General features: G+C 43.6%; 1 protein-coding gene across 1 annotated transcript in view; it reads right to left on the reverse strand.

Moving 5' to 3' along the window:
- Nucleotides 1-21,381, reverse strand: part of TMPRSS3 (transmembrane serine protease 3) — a 185,589-nt gene that overhangs the window by 117,651 nt on the left and 46,557 nt on the right. Inside the window, exon 4 of the mRNA XM_069637338.1 lies at nt 15,035-15,200. Within this exon, the coding sequence (XP_069493439.1) occupies nt 15,035-15,200 (166 nt within the window). The remainder of the gene's footprint in view (nt 1-15,034; nt 15,201-21,381) is intronic.

A 21,381-nucleotide genomic window follows, 5' to 3' on the forward strand; every position in this document is an offset into this window, starting at 1 on the left:
ACTTTGCCAATGAATTATTTCAGCACGTAACTGCCCTTCTGGGGATCAAGCATAAATTTGCCTGTGCATATCACCCACAAGCTAGTGGCATCTGTGAACACCTCAACGGCCTCCTGAAAGAAGCAATAGCAAAAACCAAACAAACAACCAAAAAGAGCTGGCTCTATTGACTTCCTCTGGCTTTGTTTGAATTGAGGAATAAACCAGGTTCAGACCACCACCTCACACCACATGAGGTGGTGACCGGACACCAGATATAACTTCCCCTCACACCACAATCAATGGCAATGTGTGACTGTCATGGAGCAAGTTCTGTTTTTGGTGAAGAAATGCATGAGTATGTCTCTTCCCTGTTTACTAGTGCTGCTTTTATCTCTCAACAGATTCAATGGATGACCAACAGGAAACAGCAACCAGCGAGGAACAGCAGCTAACTGGACAGTGGACAGTGAAAGAAGGAGACGAAGTTCTCCTCAAAAACTATCGAAGAAAGTGGAACACCGCTAGATTTACAGGGCCCCACACAGTCCAGAAAGTGGCCTATAGGGCCTTCAAATTGTTCGATAAGGGCGTTTGGACACACATTCACCACATCAAGCACTACAAAGCACAGACCTGCCCCCATCTCTACAGCAACAGGGCCAACGCTTCAGCAACGATGACTAACAACAACACAGCACCAGATACCTCAAAAGACACAAACGACCAACCACCCATACCTCATCCCATGATCATGAGGTCACAGACCAAATACGCCCCCACGCCAGAACAATACAATTATTTTAATTAGGAAACTGCCTATAGAACTGGAAAAATAAGTTTAACTAAAAAGCACCCGCCAACAGCAAAAGAAGAACATTGTCAAAGAGATCTGTACTATACACCACAGTGGGTAAACACATGCATGCTCTCTTCTCTTTTTTGTCTCGCACATGCAGGTATCGCGCATTGTTATTATTATATGCAAATAGCTCATAACAAACATACGCCACTGCCCAGGGGCAAATGCTACCCCCAGACGATATCCCAGAATCACTGTCACACCAATTTGTATACATTATAATAAGGCCAAAGTACTTAAGGCCCAGGAGAATAAGCATCTATTATAACGCTTTTCTCATGCTAATAGTACGATCATTTCTGCACCTCCAAGCAGCACTACCTTCCTTGAGAGATAGGACGGTGAGGAAAGCGTGGGAGGAGCTTTTCGCCTGGGCCTTGAACAACCACTTGATACATAGGGCTTGAATAACAAACACTAACAGTAATAACGCAAATTTCTAGAGATTTTCAGGCAGGCACCTATATCATCTAAAGTAAAGTAGCTGCAGGACGGCAGCACAGGTAAGATAGAAATGCCAGTGGTAATAGCAAATGTAATGAAGATGTTGGGGATATTTCTCACCACTGGTCTGATAACTGCCGCTGTCTGGTAGGCATACTACGCTTTTCATGTGACCGCAACTCCCACTACTAACATTTACCCTACCACAGCTGCAGGGAGAACAGAAAGTAACACTTGACCCAACGTAAAAGGAGGTAAACGTAGTGTTTCTATAGATGTACATGGGGTGGACACATATCTTACAGAATCCGCACACGTCTCCAACAACATGTGGTATAAACACATGTTCAAAATTGGTAAGGACATGACAAAGGACAACTGGTATGTGTGCTCCTTGATCCCATACGCCATGAGGGCCTCCAGAACATTTGTGGCTACTGATGTACCAGCAGCAACATCAGAATGCCTTCTATATTTAGCATTATTTCAAACATGAAGGTGATTTCAAGGTACACAGGCAACACTAAGATGGAAGTCAAGGTCAACATACCCCTTCGAAGACAACTTCATCAAGACCCTACCAATGTATGACAATTCTTGGCAGCAGATGGAAGGACTTCAATACATAACTGACGGACCGGACAAAGGAGACACAAAAGAGGTCACACTGAACTACCTTCCATGCAAATGGAATGCAAGAGAGGTTGGAGGTGAACCAGGGTGCTGGGAGAGACCACTAATAATAGTCTATGGCAAAGTATATACAAAGAACGGATGGGTGGATGGAGTAGTAGGAAGCAAGGTAATGACATTGGCAAAATTATCAGTGATGAGAGTACAAGAGGAAAATGACAAATGGTACAAGGAGTGGACAAAGAGTGCAGCGCTGCTAACTTGGTTGGACAAAGAAGAGGAACCTGTTCCGATAATACCCATTGCAGCACCTACACTATGTTACCAGCACAATGGTGAGGTTGATGTTGGAGTAAACGAAGGATGTAAAAGAACAATAAAGATTCCTGAGGGGGGAGCAGGAACAGCAGTACTGATGGACCACTATTGGGCCTGTGGAACAAAAGCTTATAACAGCTTACCACAGTCATGGAATGGGGGATGTACTATGGTACACGTCAACGTACCATCCCAGGTAGTACCGCAAAACACATCAACCTGGAGAATTTCCCTGAGATGGACGAAGGCAACAAAAGGAAGAGAAGGTCCCTGGAAAAAGCAGGAACCACCTCAAGGAGTGACATTACTACAGACAATAAAGTATCCAGAGTAAAAAGACAAGGAGAACCACTGACTGGAAATTACCTGTGGGGAAGGTCAGAGACAGCACTAAGTGATATTCCACCAGCACACAGACTATTTTGCAAAGCAGCAACTTTTCCTCTGTGATACACCCAGGAGTGCAGGCGTATGCGAATGCAAAATGGCTACAGATAACAAGATGGGAGCTAATGATGACGATTAACTCAACCGTTAACAGATTCAACACTATCAAAGAGGAACTGAGGGCAAAACAGATGGTGGCCCTACAGAATAGGTATGTGCTAGACCTTCTAACAGCAATGGAAGGAGGTGTTTGTGCAAACATTGGAAGTTCATGCTGCACGTTCATTCCTGCAAACGACGAGGACAACGGCACCCTATCTGCAGCAGTATCCCAGCTGGCCAAGATGCATGCCAAGATGGAAGAAGAAGCAAAGGGAGTAAAGAAGGATGGTAGCTGGTTTTCCTATATCTGGTCCTGGATGCCATCACGGCTGTTGGATGGCCTCAAGGTTGTGGCAGGATGCATGATCCTGGGAATGGCTTCACTGATGGGGATAAAGTTATGGATGGCAAGGTCAAAGTATACTGCAGAGGAAATGATAGGCATGCATGTATTAATGCCCGCTGAAGACGACAAACATGTAGATATAATCATCAAGGAACGTGAGAGACTGCGACAACAGATAGTGGAAGCAGACTTGTACCCGCCATCGATAAAAGTTGAGAATCCATGAAACCCAAAGAGCTATGTTGGAAAATGGGTTTATTGCAAGCCCAGTGGTGGATGTGTATACATGTACTGGTGCTTTGAAGATCACGTGGACCGATACAGACACCTGGCAGGAATAACAAAGGTATGGCGAGTAAGGGGAGATAAATGAGTGGATAATTTTGTGGTTGACAAGTCGACCAGAGGGGGGACTGAAGAGGGAAAATTGGATGATCCCTTCCCCCAATTCCCGTCCAGACCATGGCCTATGACGTCACGACCTAAGCACCCACCGGGGGATGAGTTCAGCCCTCTGACTGCTGCCCTGGATGTCGAGATCCACCATGGCCACACCCCGCACACCCAGGCCAGCTGCGCATCAACCAAAGCACATGGTGGGACCTCGGGTGGAGCTGAGACTGACCATATGGACCAACTCGATTAGATGTCACCCACCAATATCGCCATCGTTAGAGATGACATGACGACCTAGCCAACGGACAAGAACACACATGCCACCAAGCACCTGGATCAGACACACACAAGCCCACATGAAGAACATACTCAGTGCTATGACGTAGAGGACCGCTCACGCTCACAAACATGCATCATTGTTATTTTTCACATAGGCTAGCTACTGCGCGGCAGAAACGCAAGATGCCAGAAGAGCTCGTGTGTATGCTTGCAGACGCTTCTTTGCTACTAAAACCATGAAGATGTCACCCTGTAAATGGACTAATGTATAAGAACCCAAGTCACCCCTCGCGACCCCCATGTTATGGACTGTATGCTGCCACCCATAAACTAGGCCAAGTTAGGCCGAAACCAGAGTCCCCAGGCCCGGGCCAGCTCAGACGGAGCTGCAAGGTGCTGATCATGCAGAACAAAGCCTGACGACAGCCTCACAGCTAAGGCCACAAAATTGCAATCTACATGCCGCGCTCCCTGCGCCAAGATTACACCTGCCACTGCTAAACACTCCTCGGAGCCAAAATACAAATCAAATACCCGTAATTCTGCTTCAGCCACGGTTTCCCAACACGTGACCAGGCCAACCTGATATGATGCCAAGCTCCAAGGACCAGAGAAGCTCTGGGGTCTCACCTCTGGGACCCAGACTGCAACAATGAAGTTACAAGTTGGACACCGGCAGCGATGGGAAAGGGACACTCAACAGCCAGTAATAAGACCTGTCCATTGTCCGCCACTGCACATAGTCACACATTGTTGCCAACACCAGGTACATCACGAGCTGGGCATAGCGATGGTCCCAGGCTTGGGGGCTCATGTATGAACTAATCAGAATAGAAGGGGCTAACCACTGACGACACTATAGTTCAACCAATCACTAACTTTCCCCATGTAACTATTTTCATGTAGCAACTCTTAGGTATGACCCAAGCGTACCACCTGACCCCTTCTCTAGCAATAACATTTCCTTCTATACGGGTCTATACTGACCCTACCACTCGGGGAGCAAACCCGAGATAGCATTAGGTTTAGGGGCTAGTTTTCGCAGGTGACGCACGTAGTTGCGTCATCCGGTTAGAAAAAGGGCCTGCGAGCCCATCACCACTGAGAGAAGTTCCTTGGGTACTTAGGCTCTGAGAACCTGTCCCTGTCTGTTTTGTGCAATAAACAGCAGTAACTCTTTGCTCTTGTTTGTGCCTCATACTCTTTTGGGACGCAGGAGGAGTTGGGGCCTCCCCAACCCCGGTGGTCCGCAGACGGCCCTGCCGACCCCCAGGAAATTACCCCGACACCTGTCTCCTTGACCGTAAAGACCCTGGGAGTCCACCTTGACACCTCCTTCTTCCTAATTCGTCATGTCAATGCCATCATGTCTTCCACCACCCACAACACAAAAATCATTAATGCCTGCATGCCATTCCTCTCCGCTGACAGCTGTCTCACCATTGCCCGGGCGACATTAGACTATTGTAATGCTCTCTTCTTAGGCACATCAAAGTGAAACATCCACAAAATGCAGGTTATTCAGAACAATGCACCCTGTGCCGCCCTTAACATCCCAAGACATCACCCATAAGTGCCTCTTAACCTCTGCTCCACCATACCTCCGTCAGAAATTCACTAAATTACAATTAATGAAACCTACCAGAACTGCCGATGCACACTGCCTCATGACTCCAAGATTTAGACGGGCTAGAGCAGGCGGATCTAGCTTCCCAGTCTTGGCAGCAAATCATTTGAACTCACTACCACTGGCCCTGAGATCTGAGCAATCCTGCTCTGTCTTCCGTAGACAATTGAAAACATGGCTCTTTACCATGGGGCTAAGATGCTGAAATGCACTTGCACACTAAATTGTTAATGACAATTAAAGACAGATCTTTTATAATGTTTAATGATAAACAACTTCAGACAAGAATTTGAGGTGCAGGGGAGAAAAACTCAGCCTTGGTATCTAGGCTGGAATATACTAGAGAACAGAAGAAATCCAAATCTTGGAAAGCTGCGTCTCTTGCACACTGTCAATGAGGCAATAAGCCTAAGGAGATGTAAAAACAGGTCCTACTGGTTTCAAGAAGACTTTTTGTGTATTTTACACACATACAGTGTATACAATTTTTAAAATGACAGTGATATGTAGTTCAATACATCCAAAGAATGATATACAATGATTCTGTTCGTTTTTAGAGGAAAAGATGTCTTCTCCTTTTTTATTATTTTCAGGTTGGCCCAACGCGTTTCAAGATTCATATTCTTTTCATCAGGGGCATAAATCTTCAATAATTCTTTCACTTTAATCTACAAATAATTGATCAAGCATTAATTACATTTTACAGAAGGTCAAAAGAAGAATAATTAACCAAGTTAAATTACTTGTTATAAAAAAACAGACAATTCTTAAAGGGGGCATCCCCTTACAAGTTCCTCAATGAACCTGACCTTGCTAGTGTACCATTGTTAAGAGTGCAATGATATGATTCATGTTGTACATTTGGTACCAAAATATTACGTCATGTGTGACCAAGATTGAGAATAATGTAGTTTTAACAAGATTTCTACACATTAAGAACCTTTAATATACATGGATATACTATCTTGAGACATAATAATGCCTAGAAAAAATTCAAATAAATAAATGGAGCCTGAATATTAAGCAGGGAAGAGATGGGGAGAAGTAGAACTCACTCTTCTTCTGGTAAGATAGTGGATAGAAGTCCACGGAGAGAGCAGTGGTTGCTGGTTCTCCTATGGGAGAATAAGAGCATAAGTGCCTGCAGTCCGTCTAGGCTTAAGTAATAGCCCTGTGATGTAAAAGAGAACTTACTTTCAATTAGATGATAGAAGAAGCAACAGTCTATGGCAGGATTGCGGTCAGGAAGCACAGCTCTCAGACTGCATCTGCCACGGACTGTTTATTTATACTCAATGATGGAGCCGTGATGCTACTCGCGCATGCGCGAGCGGCGTCACAACAACCATGACGTCACTTGCGCGCGTCCGAGCGGCATAATGTCAGGGATACGTATGCGCGGGCGGCGTCAGTGACATGTCATCCGACTCCCTGTAATTCATATGTAGGTAAGTAAACGAGACGTGACAACATAACTTGTCACGCGCTATTCAGGTCCGTGCGGGTAGAATGTTATAAAGGCTCGCTATTTGCTGTGCGTCTATGAAAAAAAGAGAAGAGAAGTAATCTAAAAGGTATTATGTTGCATGTCAAACATAAACAGCCTACTGCCAGAAAATAATGGTGTAAACGGCTCAAGTTGCATTAATGAACAAGATAAGAACAATGGTTTGATCATTGCAATAAAAACAATCCAAGTACACTGGAGAGCATTGTTGTGATTCAATGTTGACTATCCAGAATATCCAACTTTTACATATCAACATTTCAAAGAAAAAGAAGAACAGACACCTGTACAAATTGTCTAACCCAAAAATGGAAGGGTGTACAATCTATTGTCAATACCATCCTAAAAGGTATTATAATCAGGGAATCCTAGAAACAATTTATCAGTTATTAAGGCAAGCATTGTGTGAATGTGAAAAATAGCCATGTTTACAGAAATGGAACTAAATAATAGTCCTCATTAAGGCCCAGTGGGGTCATTGCATCAAGTTTATTTATCCAGAACAGTTCTCTCTGGGCCAATAGTTTAGGTAGATTACCTCCCCTGCTGAGGGGATGTAGAACCTCCAGAATCACTAATCGCATTTGACAGACATTGTGTCTTGAGTCACGGAAATGTCTGAAGACTGGTGATTTTATGTTCTGTGTCCTGATGCACGATTTGTGTTCGGTTCATCTCCTTTGCCCTTCTGTTTGTCTTGCCGACATAGTATTACATAGTAATAGCCCTTTACATCACAGGGCTATTACTTAAGCCTAGACGGACTGCAGGCACTTATGCTCTTATTCTCCCATAGGAGAACGGAGTTTCCTGACTAGACTACCTTCAGCAACCACTGCTCTCTCTGTGGACTTCTATCCACTATCTTACCGGAAGAAGAGTGAGTTCTCCTTCTCCCCATCTCTTCCCTGCTTAATATTCAGGCTCTATTTATTTATTTGAATTTTTCTAGGCATTATTATGTCTCAAGATAGTATATCCATGTATATTAAAGGTTCTTAATGTGTAGAAATCTTGTTAAAACTACATTATTCTCAATCTTGGTCTCACATGACATAATATTTCGGTACCAAATGTACAACATGAATCATACCATTGCACTCTTAACAATGGTACACTAGCAAGGTCAGGTTCATTGAGGAACTTGTAAGGGGATGCCCCTCTTTAAGAATTGTCTGTTTTTTTATAACAAGTAATTTAACTTGGTTAATTATTCTTCTTTTGACCTTCTGTAAAAAGTAATTAATGCTTGATCAATTATTTGTAGATTAAAGTGAAAGAATTATTGAAGATTTATGCCCCTGATGAAGAGAATATGAATCTCGAAACGCGTTGGGCCAACCTGAAAATAATAAAAAAGGAGAAGACATCTTTTCCACTAAAAACGAACAGAATCATTGTATGTCATTCTTTGGATGTATTGAACTACATATCACTGTCATTCTAAAAATTGTATACACTGTATGTGTGTAGAATACACAAAAAGTCTTCTTGAAACCAGTCAGACCTGTTTTTACATCTCCTTGGGCTTATTGCCTCATTGACAGTGTGCAGGGGACGCAGCTTTCCAAGTTTTGGATTTCTTCTGTTCTCTTTACCATGGGGCTGCCAGAATGCTCAACCGCCGGACTCCCCACTTGTTACCCCCATGACTGCCGACTAATGACCACACTGTCAATTTCTTTTGTAATCACTAAGGACGTACTGTCAATCACTAAGGACGTACTGTTAATCACTAAGGACGTACTGTCAATGTCTATTGTAATGCAACTCAGGCCTGAATGCCTTCACGCTTAGGCACTGCTGTAAATGGTAACATAAATAAATACATTTGTGGCCCACATTGACCCCTTAGACACATCACACTGTTAGGTGGAAGAAAAAATACCTTAGCCTAAATCTTGCTAAAAGCATTCTATGCCAATCATGTCCAACAAGGAATGCCACATAATGGCACCAAAGCAGGTATTTCTTTACAACAGGTTTCCTGGTACTCCAAGTACTTGGCAAAAGAAATTACTCCGAACATTCTGGATACATTGAAGAGACACATAGCCCCTAATTCGTGTTCTATATGTGGCTATAGCTACTGTTTTGATATAATTCAGGATTTGGTCTACTGGTGTAAATTCAATGACTGACAGAGAAAAAATGCTTCCATTTGCCTGGTCCGACTTGGTAGCTAAATTAGTAAGAGTTTCCCATTTCGCCTTATAGTTGAAATGTATGCCTAAATATACCTAAATAATCATAAACTTTGCATGAATGTATTATGCAGCCAGCCGATCTCATTGGCCTAGAAGGCTAGCTCTTTTTAAGGCTGAAATGCATTGCCATTTATTTATCAGTGTTAACGTGGAGCCTGCTCATTGCATAAAGGTGGTGAATGCACAAAGTGTGAGCTATCCTTTCAGTCCGGAATCATCACTGTATATCAATATCGAGGCCGCTATGGCTCCAAATGTATATCACTATCGCAGTACGTATGGCTCCAAAACAAGGAAGCAGCCTAGGTTACCGCCAGTACCATACGCACCAAGGAGTATGTATATTGTATTGTAGCGGTCATTTATATAGCATCTTTTACCATTATTATAGTCTCATTGCTCTGTTGGTGGAAACTCCCTCAAAGGACCAAAGTCCAGATTTTTGGAGGTCACGGAGTTGGATTAGAATGCGTGTGTGCATTTGGCAAATAAGGTGTAAAGGTATACCAGAGGACCGGGGTTTGTGCTACGCAACCACTGTACAACAGAGTACCCAGGGCCCAACAAACCCCCCCCCCCAACCCGGTAAAAGACAGAGGTCTCAGCCAAAGGCAAGTTAGAACCGTCCTTTATCTTCCATAACAGACAAGGGTCATACAGGAAACAAGAAATCTCCAGCAATCACAACTCCTGAGCCCGTGTCAGGAGTTTTTGTTAGCATGTGTTGTCACAAGTTGCGGCTCTTCCCTAAAAACCTAAGAGTTTACACTATTGGGTGGCTGGGGTGGTAGTGCCTATAGACGGCACCTATAGAGGCACCTATTGCATGTCAGGTGGCTCAGCCTGAGCCTTCCCCAAAAACTATCGATTACATTGTTGCAGGGTCGCAGGATTAGCATTGGCCGATGCCCTTTGCCATCCACCCCTGGATTTGTGTTCCCTGATTGGCTGGAGCGGGTCTCCTGAGACCTGGGACCCAGCTCTGTTCTCAGCGCTCTATGTACCTTAACATGGTGATGAGAAAGACTGTGTGTCCCCATTGTTGTCACTGGTATAACCACCTCGCCTTAGAGAGTGCCTGCAGGTTGCAACATAGTAAAACAACACATGTATCAGTTCTTGTCTGCTTCGCTGGCAACTTCTCCTCTTCCCACCGCAGGTAAATGGCTTGTTCAACTCGGCCAGATGACGTTGGTAAAGACCACGAAATTGAGCTTTCATGTCTTCAATTAGTGAGGGTTTAGTCTGTTATTTTGCAGGTGGCTCCCTGTCCCTGGAGCCAGGAATGTTCTGCTCTTCTCTGACCTTGGCTGCGAGCACCATCCCTGGACAGTGTGCCACAAAATCTGTTTTCCTTCGTCCCTCAGTATGAGACCTGTGGCTTCATGTAATTCTACTATAGTTATGCTATGATTTCTATATGTCTATATTGGAATAATTTCCTTATGGTTTAGTGGTACTTGGTTCTTCCAGGTTCCTTATACGACCCTGTAGTTCCATATGGTTAGTTGCCATAAGCAGCTGCAAGCTTGCTCTGCATCTCTTGCTTGCTTGCATTTCTGCGTTTCTGCATTTCTGCATTTTGCTAATGAAAAGGAAAGGCTTCTGACAGTATGTATATGTATCTGTCCTCTATCTACAGAACAGTGTAAGCATGTGCTTCGTGTGTGCACTTGTGTGTTCGTGTAACTCTTCGTGCAGGGATGCAAGTTTTCTTTGTGGCTAACGGTACTATGTCGTGGTGTCTCTTATGATGTCGGCACAGCTGGATATTATCATTAGTCAACCAGGTCCAGTGTTGAGGCACCTGTATCCATGATCAGTGTTGAGGCACTTGTATGCATGATCAGTGTTGAGGCACCTGTATCCATGAAGACGTCAGCTGTATACGGTTTGAATGCTTATCTGAGAGAATAGTTGTTTGCATATGTAGATGTCACTGGCCATCCTGTGGGCTGGCCAAACAGTGACTGGCATCTTGCATTTCTGGCTCTTCGGGCTGCCATGCTTATAGGGTCAAGAGGGGCATTCCAGGTACACTTTCTTCAAAGGCTGTGCAGGGCTGGCCATGCTCTGGTAGAGAGCAAACCATGAGGTCAGCCTTGCGGATGGGTGCACAGAGGAGTTGGGAGATGGCGTGAGTGCTAGAGACTTGCTCTGTGTTCAGCGTGCCCGAATATGTCATAGGTCTTCATTGCATACTGATGTCAGAGGTGTTGAGGCATAGACTGGTGTAAGGATATGTTAAGGAGAAGTGGAACCAGCACGCATCCTGTGTGCACGTCCTTCTCTATCATCAAGGAGTCGGTCAGCTAATCATCCTTGCCATGTCTTCATTTGGCACAGGCTTCCTTGTGTGGTGACCCCAGTATAGCCTTTGGGATTCCAATGTTCTCTATGCTTTATCACGGTGGGTGTTAGTGGGCAAAGTCAAAGGCGAAGGCTAAACGAACTGACCATTTCCCACCACCCCCCACCACATACAAGGAAATAATTAAGTGCAAATTGAAGCATTGCAGTTCCGTGCCTAGCTCCACTTTGCACAAATAATAAGAACTCTGCAGTAGCCAGACGTTGGGAAGAAAAGAAACACAACATCAACCAAATCAGGATTCAAGTCCTGGAAGTAATCATACCGAGAGACAGACATGAGGATGTGTCCAGGAAACTTAATCAAAAAGAATCCTATTGGATAGATAGATTGGACTCATTGAAACCTGGTGGAATTAATGAAGAAATTAACTATACATGCTTTTTGTAAAAATATCGGTTGCTTATTGATCTAAGGATGACACTATGTGAACTTTGAACAATGATATTAATTGTCTAGTCACTCATATATTGGTATGGTACAAGCTGAGAATGATGGAATAATGATGCAGTGGTCACAGTGAGGGTCATTCCCGTTCAGTATGACGTATTGAGCGGGACCCAAGACAGGAATCTTCCTGTCGTGGACTCCCACATTAGTGGTCACTGTAAGGACTGTGGTTTGTGCATGTACATATTTATGCTAATATTAATCACATCTTTGAAGTATTAGCTTTGGGTACAGTTAATATTGAGATTGAACTCATAATGGGGAACTGTTATGATATTCATGAGATATTCATGTGGTTCTTGTAGCAATATTGTCCTTACAAATTTAGTAATCTAATTATAATGGAACTACTGTAAGTATTTAAAGAATGGAACTCACAACTATTTCAGGTCAGTCGCAACATGCAGTACATAATACAAGCACGTTGAGCTTATAATATGAACATTTATGTACGTATTGATACTGTCACTTTAAAAGACTGGAATCAGGAGAGCCGACGTGAGCACGGCACAAGAAAGTAAACACCTGCGATTCCTTTACGCACGCGCAGGTTGCGTAGCAACATACCTAAACACTAGAAACCGGCGTTTTACGAGAACACGGGTCTTCGTAATTGCAAAATGCAGTATATAACATAAGCATGTTGAGTTTACAATAAGAACATTTATGTGCACATTGTTATTGTCACTTTAAGAGACTGGGATCAGGAGAGCCGGCGCGAGTGAGGCACAAGTAAGTAAACACCGGCGATGCTTTCACGCACGCGCGGGTTGCATAGCAACACAATAGAAACATAGAAAACCGGTGTCTGACGAGGACGCAGGTTTTCGCGAAAGTGAACAAAGGGATAGCTGACGGCGGTCAGAGGTAAGTAATGGAGGTCAGATGCTATATATTAACACACTTAAACCTAGACATAGGGGTATACTAAATGATACGATAACTCTTTTCAGATCTATTATATACGGAGAAGGACGAGGCATCACCGAGTATCAAAAGGGAGGTTGTTACAGCAATCTACGAGGTACATGATATACCCAGAAAGCTATTATGTTAAACAATTAGACACCTGGTTCTAATACTCATATGCTATTATGTATTATTTTTTTTGCTCACTAATGATGATGCACAACTGGCGAACCACAACAACAAGGGTATGTGACTATAATTTTGTATATTTTTAATATGATTTAACTTATTTAATAATTGTGACAAATCTGACCTTAACATTTGGATAAAACGTTTCATGATGTTGATGTTTCTTTCTGTAAATAATTGTGGAATTTATTTGTGAACTATGTAATATTGAATTGAATTGAATGTTGATGACTTAATGCCATATATACATATGACGACTGGGTATGATATATATCAATTTCATTTGGGCAAATGTGAATTAATATTCAAAATATATGGACATAATATTTATATTATGCTTCCCGTTATATACAATGTGTTCTATATATAACATATTTGATGTTTAACTGTAAAGAAAGCGCTAAGAGCCCTGATGACGGACTGAAGTCCGAAATGCATTGGTATACAAAGTTGTAGGCGCTGATTGATTGCATGATGCCCAAGCCTCAGCAATAAAACAGAAGAGAACGACAATCTTCAAGATTTTATAAATTGACTACAGAGTGGTTTTTGAAAGTTAAGGAACAATTTCGGAAATGAACTTGAGCAGCTCCTAGTGGAGACCATGGGGCAGCACACCTAGGATCAGATTAGGTTCTGAATCCTTCTTATTCATAGCTCCACTTCAAAGCCATAATTCAAGGTCGCAAAAAATAATGAGTATTCGTAAGACCGTGTAACATGGTGAGGTGGATTATCTTGCCAAAGAGTTCCAAGGCCCCATCCAGGATCGATATCGATCTATATGATGGAGGTTTCCCTTGTGTCCTCTTTTTAGTTTTTTTTCGAATAGCGGCACTAAAGAAACTGCATTGGAGTACAGCTATGAGGGAGATGCCATGTGAGGAGGGACACACAGCTTCTGAGTATTGTTTGGTTATTTACCCAACCACTCACTGCCCAAGGCCATGCTAATTCCTATGGCCAGACCCACCCACTACCTGACCCTTCCCACCCAAAGCACAACCTCCTGTGATCGATTTGAGCTCGCTCCATCAAGCAGTAACATCAACATTTGGCCTGACAGGGTTATTTTCGCTGAAGGTAAATGGCTTAATTGCAGTCTCAAATGTGCTGTCTTTGCCAAGTTTGCCTTCAGCCACGTAATGTATATGTTTCTTGCACTTAAGTCCTTCTAATAAACAAGTAGTGGCAGAGCCAACGGTTTTGGTTTGTGTATAGCCATTGGCAAAGCTCTGCTCTCATATGCCCAGATAGACACTCAGTTTTCCAGCTGTTGCCATTTTATGGCCAGGTAGTGCCTATATGACTTTCCCATGCCCATACCAAGGCCATTGGTGCAATAACACCCAATCGCCAACACCTGGAATGAGGCCTATTTTAATAACACTGCAAAACCACAACGCCAATATCAATGTCTGTATGGGATGCAGTGTTATGAAAAAGTCGGCTAAAAATGTGTCTAGAAGCCAGACTTTTAAAGGCCTTCTACTACTTTAACCGGGGTCAAGTCCGAAAAAGAAAAGTGGAGGGACTCATTAGCATACCAACTGAATGTGGTGTGACCAGTAATTAGCATATCAAGGTGCCCTGTGAAAAAAGGGGGGGCTTCTGAAAAAAGTGGGGGACTCCATCCACCTGTGTGTACTTGACTTGAGCCGCAGGGCCCCTCTGGTGGTCCTTCCCACCGTACATCTTCTGTACATCTGACACTCAAACACCAACATGATTCATAGCCATCAGCAGTTTGAGGCCTGCAAAACATCCAGGATTTGTTGTAATAATTTGGTTACTGCTGGTTTAGTAACCAGGAACGCAACACATCAAAACATCTCAATCAATTTCTGTCTTTACGAAACATGTGAAGACTCTGTTCTTCAATGTACCTGAATAGATTTGACTAATTTTCTACTCATCTCTCCCATCTTTCTCTTGAAGCAGTCTGAGGCCTATGGGCATGCAGCGCATTATAAGAATTTAAATAAATAAATAAATCCCTGTTCAGCAGGGTTAATGAAGGGTACTTACTCATAGACGCAATGTGCAGCTGTTACAACCCACTGGGAGGTTATGAGAGATCCGCCGCACAATTGGTGGCCCTTGAAGTTCAGGCTGACCTGCCAGGGCCACTGCCCCGCTGCAGAGGCGTTCCCGCCAACGATGCGCGACGTGAACTGGGGGCGCGTGCCGCACGCTGCAGGGTGAAGAGAGCAAAACGCATCAATTATTTGACATGTACATGAGTTCAGAATCACCACCCTTAGCCGTTTATGCTACAGGGGCCAGACGCCATTTACAGTCCACTGAAATACGTTTGTCAACCGTCATCCAGACTCACAATCTGATTACTTTCTTAAGTGCCAAGTACGAGTATGCTCGTCCTTTTTACATAGACTTGCATAATAGCCGGGCACTTAAGATCAAAAGTAGCTGATTACTTTGTTATTGTTCCACATTTATATTGCAAAGTTAAAAATTACTTTCACTTTCCATCACACGTGTTTAATCAAAATCTATGAGGATTCCTCTTGTATTGTGTACCTGCAATAGAACAATCCAAAATGTGTACACCAATTGCTTTTGTGCTCTGATAAATTGCAATTCAATTATTTTCACACGTGGCTACAACAACCTGCTCTCAACCACTGGTGGATCCCAGACAGACAACCTGTGTCCAGAGTGTCTGGTCCCTTCAAAGCCAAGGCTCCAGTGAGTAAAACAGCGGCGAGCCCTTCATTAAGCTCAATGTCTTTCCAGGGGACTAATACTAACATAGTGCCTAATCAGGTGCCTAGGCGCTACTAAAGAACGCATGAACATGCACAAAGAGCGTAGCTGAACCCTTAGACGCACAGAAAGGCAAGGTTGGACAAGGGTCTAAAATAGGGGCACCCCAAAACATTGAGCATTCATGTGCATCCCAATGTGGGACCTTTCAATGGAAACCGTTTGAGTGGTACTTTCACTGCATTTTGAGGGGAACACGTGCATTTTATAGTGTTCCGGTAACACAGGTCAAAACTATGCTATAAGGGGATCCAACTGGCAAACATTGGCCCATAAAAGTGGCCTGAGGCGGCCTGTGGGGGTTTCCATTAGACTATTGCCCTATTGCCCGATAGGTTAATCCAGGACCGAGGAAGAGAGAACACTTCAAGTAATGGGAGCAGCCAGGAGTCCACGGATATTCTCTCTACTGACCTTTCACCCACACGCTGTCTGATTGGCCACTTTAAGACTCGTGTTATGGCCTAAAAGCAGAATAGCTGCTAGGGGCAGTGCTACTGAAGTTTAGGCCTACCCAGGATTGTCTAACCAGTGGGGCCTGAAGCTAAGGTAGTTCGGCCCAACGCAGTGACATTAACATCTGCGAATGCCCACACAGTGCTACTGAGTGGGCATTGACAGATTTTGGGTGGGCCTTGCCCGCTCAGGCCCTACCCTCTCTACGCCCCGGCATTTTAAAAGCCATTTCCAAGTGCCCTGTGTCAATGGTCAATACCGGACATTGAACAGGGCAAGTCCATAATTTGGGGGGAAATGGCTATTGAGGTCAATAAACGCTTGACAATCAACATAGCGAGTTATTCTCGTGCCAAAACGATGTTGCTAATATACATTTTTTTTTCATTATGCAGCAGTTTGCCAAGGGGGGAGCACCTGATCCCTTTTTATTTTATAAATGCTGCTGTTTTCCTAATGTTTATCATAACTGAGGGGAGGAGTGGCGTGTCCAGACTCTTTTGACTGGGGTGGCTGAAGTGGGGCACTGACTTATGCAGGGGTGGCATTAAGTACGAGCGCACACACACATAATGATCAAAGTTTAGGACCATGGGGTGGCACCTGGGGTGGCCAATCAGATTCCAGGGTTTAGCACGCCTCTGGGGGAGGGGCTTCGAGGTGGCAGGAAGGAGCCTGTAGAATGACTTCATAGAAAACCCACAGGAAGAAACAAAGAGCCAGTTTCCGTATCCACCGAGCTTTACTTTTGCAGAAAATGTAGAAATGCTTATCATTTCAACTGTCACACGACGGACACCGATTCAAGCGTATTAGTAGGGGCAACTTTCTCCACAGCCATCCCCAGTCCTGGTGTTAATAGCCTCTTGGCCTGATTTGCAAAAGTGATTTACAATGGCGCAGTCGCAGTTGGAAACGCTTTGTACATGAGGCCCACTGAGTTAGATGGACCATTATAAGATCTGGCTCAACTCCTTGTCGCATGGGATCACAAATATGCTGAAAGATTAGCACCGGTGGAAAGGTCCTGCAAAATGCACAGGTTGCCTGTATGTTTTTAGAATCACGAAAGTAAAACAATATGTATCGGGTCCAAAAGTCGTCTTCAAAATGGGAATGCATGTAGTGACACTTTCAAATGAACAACATCCATATTTTTCAAACTTAACAGCCAACTTTTCCACAGGAAATTCACATACTCAACACTAGATGGCAGTGCAGATAAACAAATGAATAGTTCAAAATTCAAAATAGAATAAATTGTGTAAATAAAAAACACTTTCCAACAATGATAGTATGTAATAATGAATATTAATAGTAATATTTTTAAAATGCAGTCATTTAAAAAAAAAAGAATATTTTTATAACGCTAATAGCACAATGAGTTTATTAGTAGTAATAATGTTAATAATAATAATAGTGGTAAGTTTAATTTTGTAATTAAGAGCAACTCACTAGCAAACAACCAGGAATAAGGGAGAGGATGGAGGGTGGGATGTTTGGAAAGGGAGCACTATTAACAGGACTTATCAGGTAGTCAAATAAGGGTATAGAAAAGGGTGAAAGACCCCTCATGGTGACATAGGGTCAGGTCGAATTCCAAAAACATCCTAACATCATTACCCGCAACAATAGACTAGGTTGCAGACTTCTCACCCTACCTAGTAAAATACCTACTACTCCCACAATCAAAAACACCAATGAAAAGACCAATGTAAACACCGGGTCACTCAAAGGAGCCCTACTCAATGTCAGATCCCTTGTTGCTCACCCCACTGAAATCGCTGACATCACCCGTTCAGAAGATCTGGACTTCCTTGCCACACAGAAACCTGGCTTCACGCTGCAGCAGGTCCCCATCTAACCCTTACGGTTCCCGACAACTACTCTATCCTCAGGGCCGACAGACCTAATGCTCGCGGAGGAGGTGTAGCGCTCATATTTAAATCCTCGCTTGACATTAGATCTGTTACCTCCCCTCTACTAACCTCTTTTGAACACCTTTCCGTTAAAATACAAACCACCCCTAATAATACTATCACCTTGGAACTAATATACAGACCCCCTGGACCCACAGGTACCTTTGAGGAAGATATAACTTCCCTCATAGCAGAGAAATCCAAACCTCTCTCACAAAATATTATTCTAGGTGACTTCAACCTGGGATATAATGACCCTCACGACACCCCTGCAGCCTCCCTTGCCAACGCCCTCTGCGAACACAACTACACTCAACTGAACACCTTACCTACACATCAGAAAGGCAAAACCCTAGACTGGCTTGTTGCACATAATTGCAACATCATCTGCAAAGACCCCCAACCACTGATATGGACCGACCACGACCTACTATTATTTGACATCAGCACCAACAACCCACACTACATACACTCCCCCCCCACACCAGCATGTCTGACTAGAAATAAGTGCAACATTACCGTAGAAGCCCTCATTCCATTGGTTCTACCTACCCTCAACTCGATCCCTGACACATCGGACCCAAACCTACTAGTAGACACCTACAACAACGCTCTGTCTAAAGCTATTGACACCATTGCCCCCCTTAAACTACGTAAAGGTAAACCTAGAGCCTATCTTAATTCGTGGTACACGCCAGAATTTAAAATACTAAGAAACAAGAAAACCAAAATGGAAACCCTTTGGAAAACAAATCCCTCAGAGGAACATAAAATTAATCTTATGAATGCATCCTCCCTATATAAAAAAGAAATAATTCGTACAAAAAAGGAAGCCTACAATGTAAGAATAAGTAATGCTAGCTCCAGCGCTAAAGAACTATTCACTATCTTGAAGGAGTTAGAAAACCCCAATCCACCGACAGACATGTCCGTGAAGGACCATCTATGGTGCACAAATATCCAAAATGCCCTTGCAAACAAAATCACCAGCCTGCATATGAAAATTGAAAACAAAAGATTACAACTTTCCAACACCCCCACCCCCAACTTACCCACCACCGCCAATACTAACCTTGGCTTCACCTTCAAAAAGGTAACCGCACTTGAAGTGCAAAAAATTATAACTTCTCTCAAACCGTCAAATTGCAAAGGGGATAGTTGCCCTGCACGGATTATAAAAGATGCAGCTAGAGACCTCTCCCCATTCATTTCCAAACTTATAAATGCATCATTCACCACTAACTCAGTACCCAACAATTTGAAACAGTCATGGTTCCTCCCTCTCCTGAAAAAACAGACCCTGGACCCAGCCATTCCTACTAATTATAGGCCCATTACCACCGTTCCCGGCCTGTTAAAAATCCTTGACAGAGTTGCTTACCTGCAAATTCAGAATTACTTAGAGTCCAACCAACTCCTCGGTCTGCGTCAATCTGGCTTTCGACCTCAACATGGAACAGAATCTGCCCTTGTTGACCTCAAAAGTCAGATTGACGACATTACAGACAAGGGTAAGGCCGCCATCCTACTCCTCCTAGACCTCTCAGCAGCTTTTGACCTGGTTGACCATAAAATACTCTGTAACCACCTCTCTTCTGCCGCCCATTTCTCCCCCTCTGCTGTCACGTGGATACAGTCCTTCTTGGCCAACAGAACAATGAGGGTCTTCTCCCCTGTGGCAGCAGCAGATCCCATCCCCATCACTTGTGGTGTCTCACAAGGTTCATGTGTTTCCCCTACCCTATATAATATCTCTACAAAGCCGCTCTTTGATAAACTGGATCGTCTGGGTGTCACCTACACAAACTACACGGATGACACGCAGATACTCATTACGATCTCAGGCAATCACAACACTGATGTTAACATGATCAATGAAATCTTCTCTATCATTCAGGCATGGATGGCCACACATGGCCTATGCCTGAATGACGAGAAGACTGAATTGCTCATTGTTGCCTCACCGAATAACTTACAAAAACTGAGCCCCAACTATTCCAAAATCATCATTGATGGCAACACCATCCCTGTCGCCAAAAATGTGAAAACACTTGGCTTTTATCTCGATGCCAATATCAACCTCACTAAACAAGTCAATTCGACTGCCTCAGCTACTGCCTATACAGGAAAATTAATTAGAGCCGGCAGACCATTTCTATCTACTGACAGCTGCATTACGTTAGCTAGAGCTCTAATACAATCTAAGTATACAATCTAAATTAGACTACTGTAATAGCCTTTACCTAGGGGCCAACCAAGCTATTATCAGCAAACTCCAAGTCCTTCAAAACAATGCGCTACGAGCAGCATTAAACATCCCACGGCGAGAGCATATCTCTGCTACCAGAATAACATGCAAATGGCTATCCATTCAACAAAAAATCGATCTAAAAACTCTCTGCCTCACTTATAAAGCCATCCACCACCTAGCCCCCCCTTACCTAACTAACAAATGTACTATGAAGCCCTCCATCAGAACTACCAGATCATCCAACACTTTATGTCTCGTGGTGCCCAGATTCACCTCCAAAAGAGCCGGGGGCTCGAGCTTCACTGTCCTCGCCTCCCAACCTTGGAACTCCTTGCCATTGAACATTAAGTCGGCCAAATCCTGCCAGTCTTTCAGGAAACTTGCCATTGGTTGGCTATTGACCAAAAGTCTACCTCCAAGCCAGACCTAGTTATATTCTGCATATTTTGTACTTGCAATTATGTCACTTCTGGATGTTCTGTACTGTCATTGCCTGTACCTGCTGTATATAACCCATGTTAAAGTATTTCTGCTAACTTTCATGTACTGTGCCTTGTAACTTGTACTAGCGCCCTTTTACTCCCGGGTCCGGAGCGCTATATAAATAAATAAACAAACAAACAAGATTCAATGTAAATAGCACTCTGGACAGTAGGCACAAAGTTGACTTTCAGACAAGCAAGCCCTGGCATGCTCACGTTGCATCTCTTCAATTGAGGATTCGAATTTTGGACGTGGAGTCAAAAAATACCCCCTATACTTCATTATCTGTGCCTCTTGCTGGAAAATTAATTTGAGGCCGAGCCATTTTTCACTGCAGAGGAGGTAAGATTTCCAAAATGATGAGGGCATGGTAACCACGTGAGTGCACATGCTGCTACCGCGATACACATTTCCCTTTAGGCAGCTCACATTCATGATATGACCTTGATTGTGTGTCTGGCAACTTCCTTTAGTCCTCA

Source organism: Ambystoma mexicanum, chromosome 7p (assembly GCF_040938575.1).
Source record: "Ambystoma mexicanum isolate Mex_15411 chromosome 7p, UKY_AmexF1_1, whole genome shotgun sequence".
Taxonomy (NCBI): Eukaryota; Metazoa; Chordata; class Amphibia; order Caudata; family Ambystomatidae; genus Ambystoma; species Ambystoma mexicanum.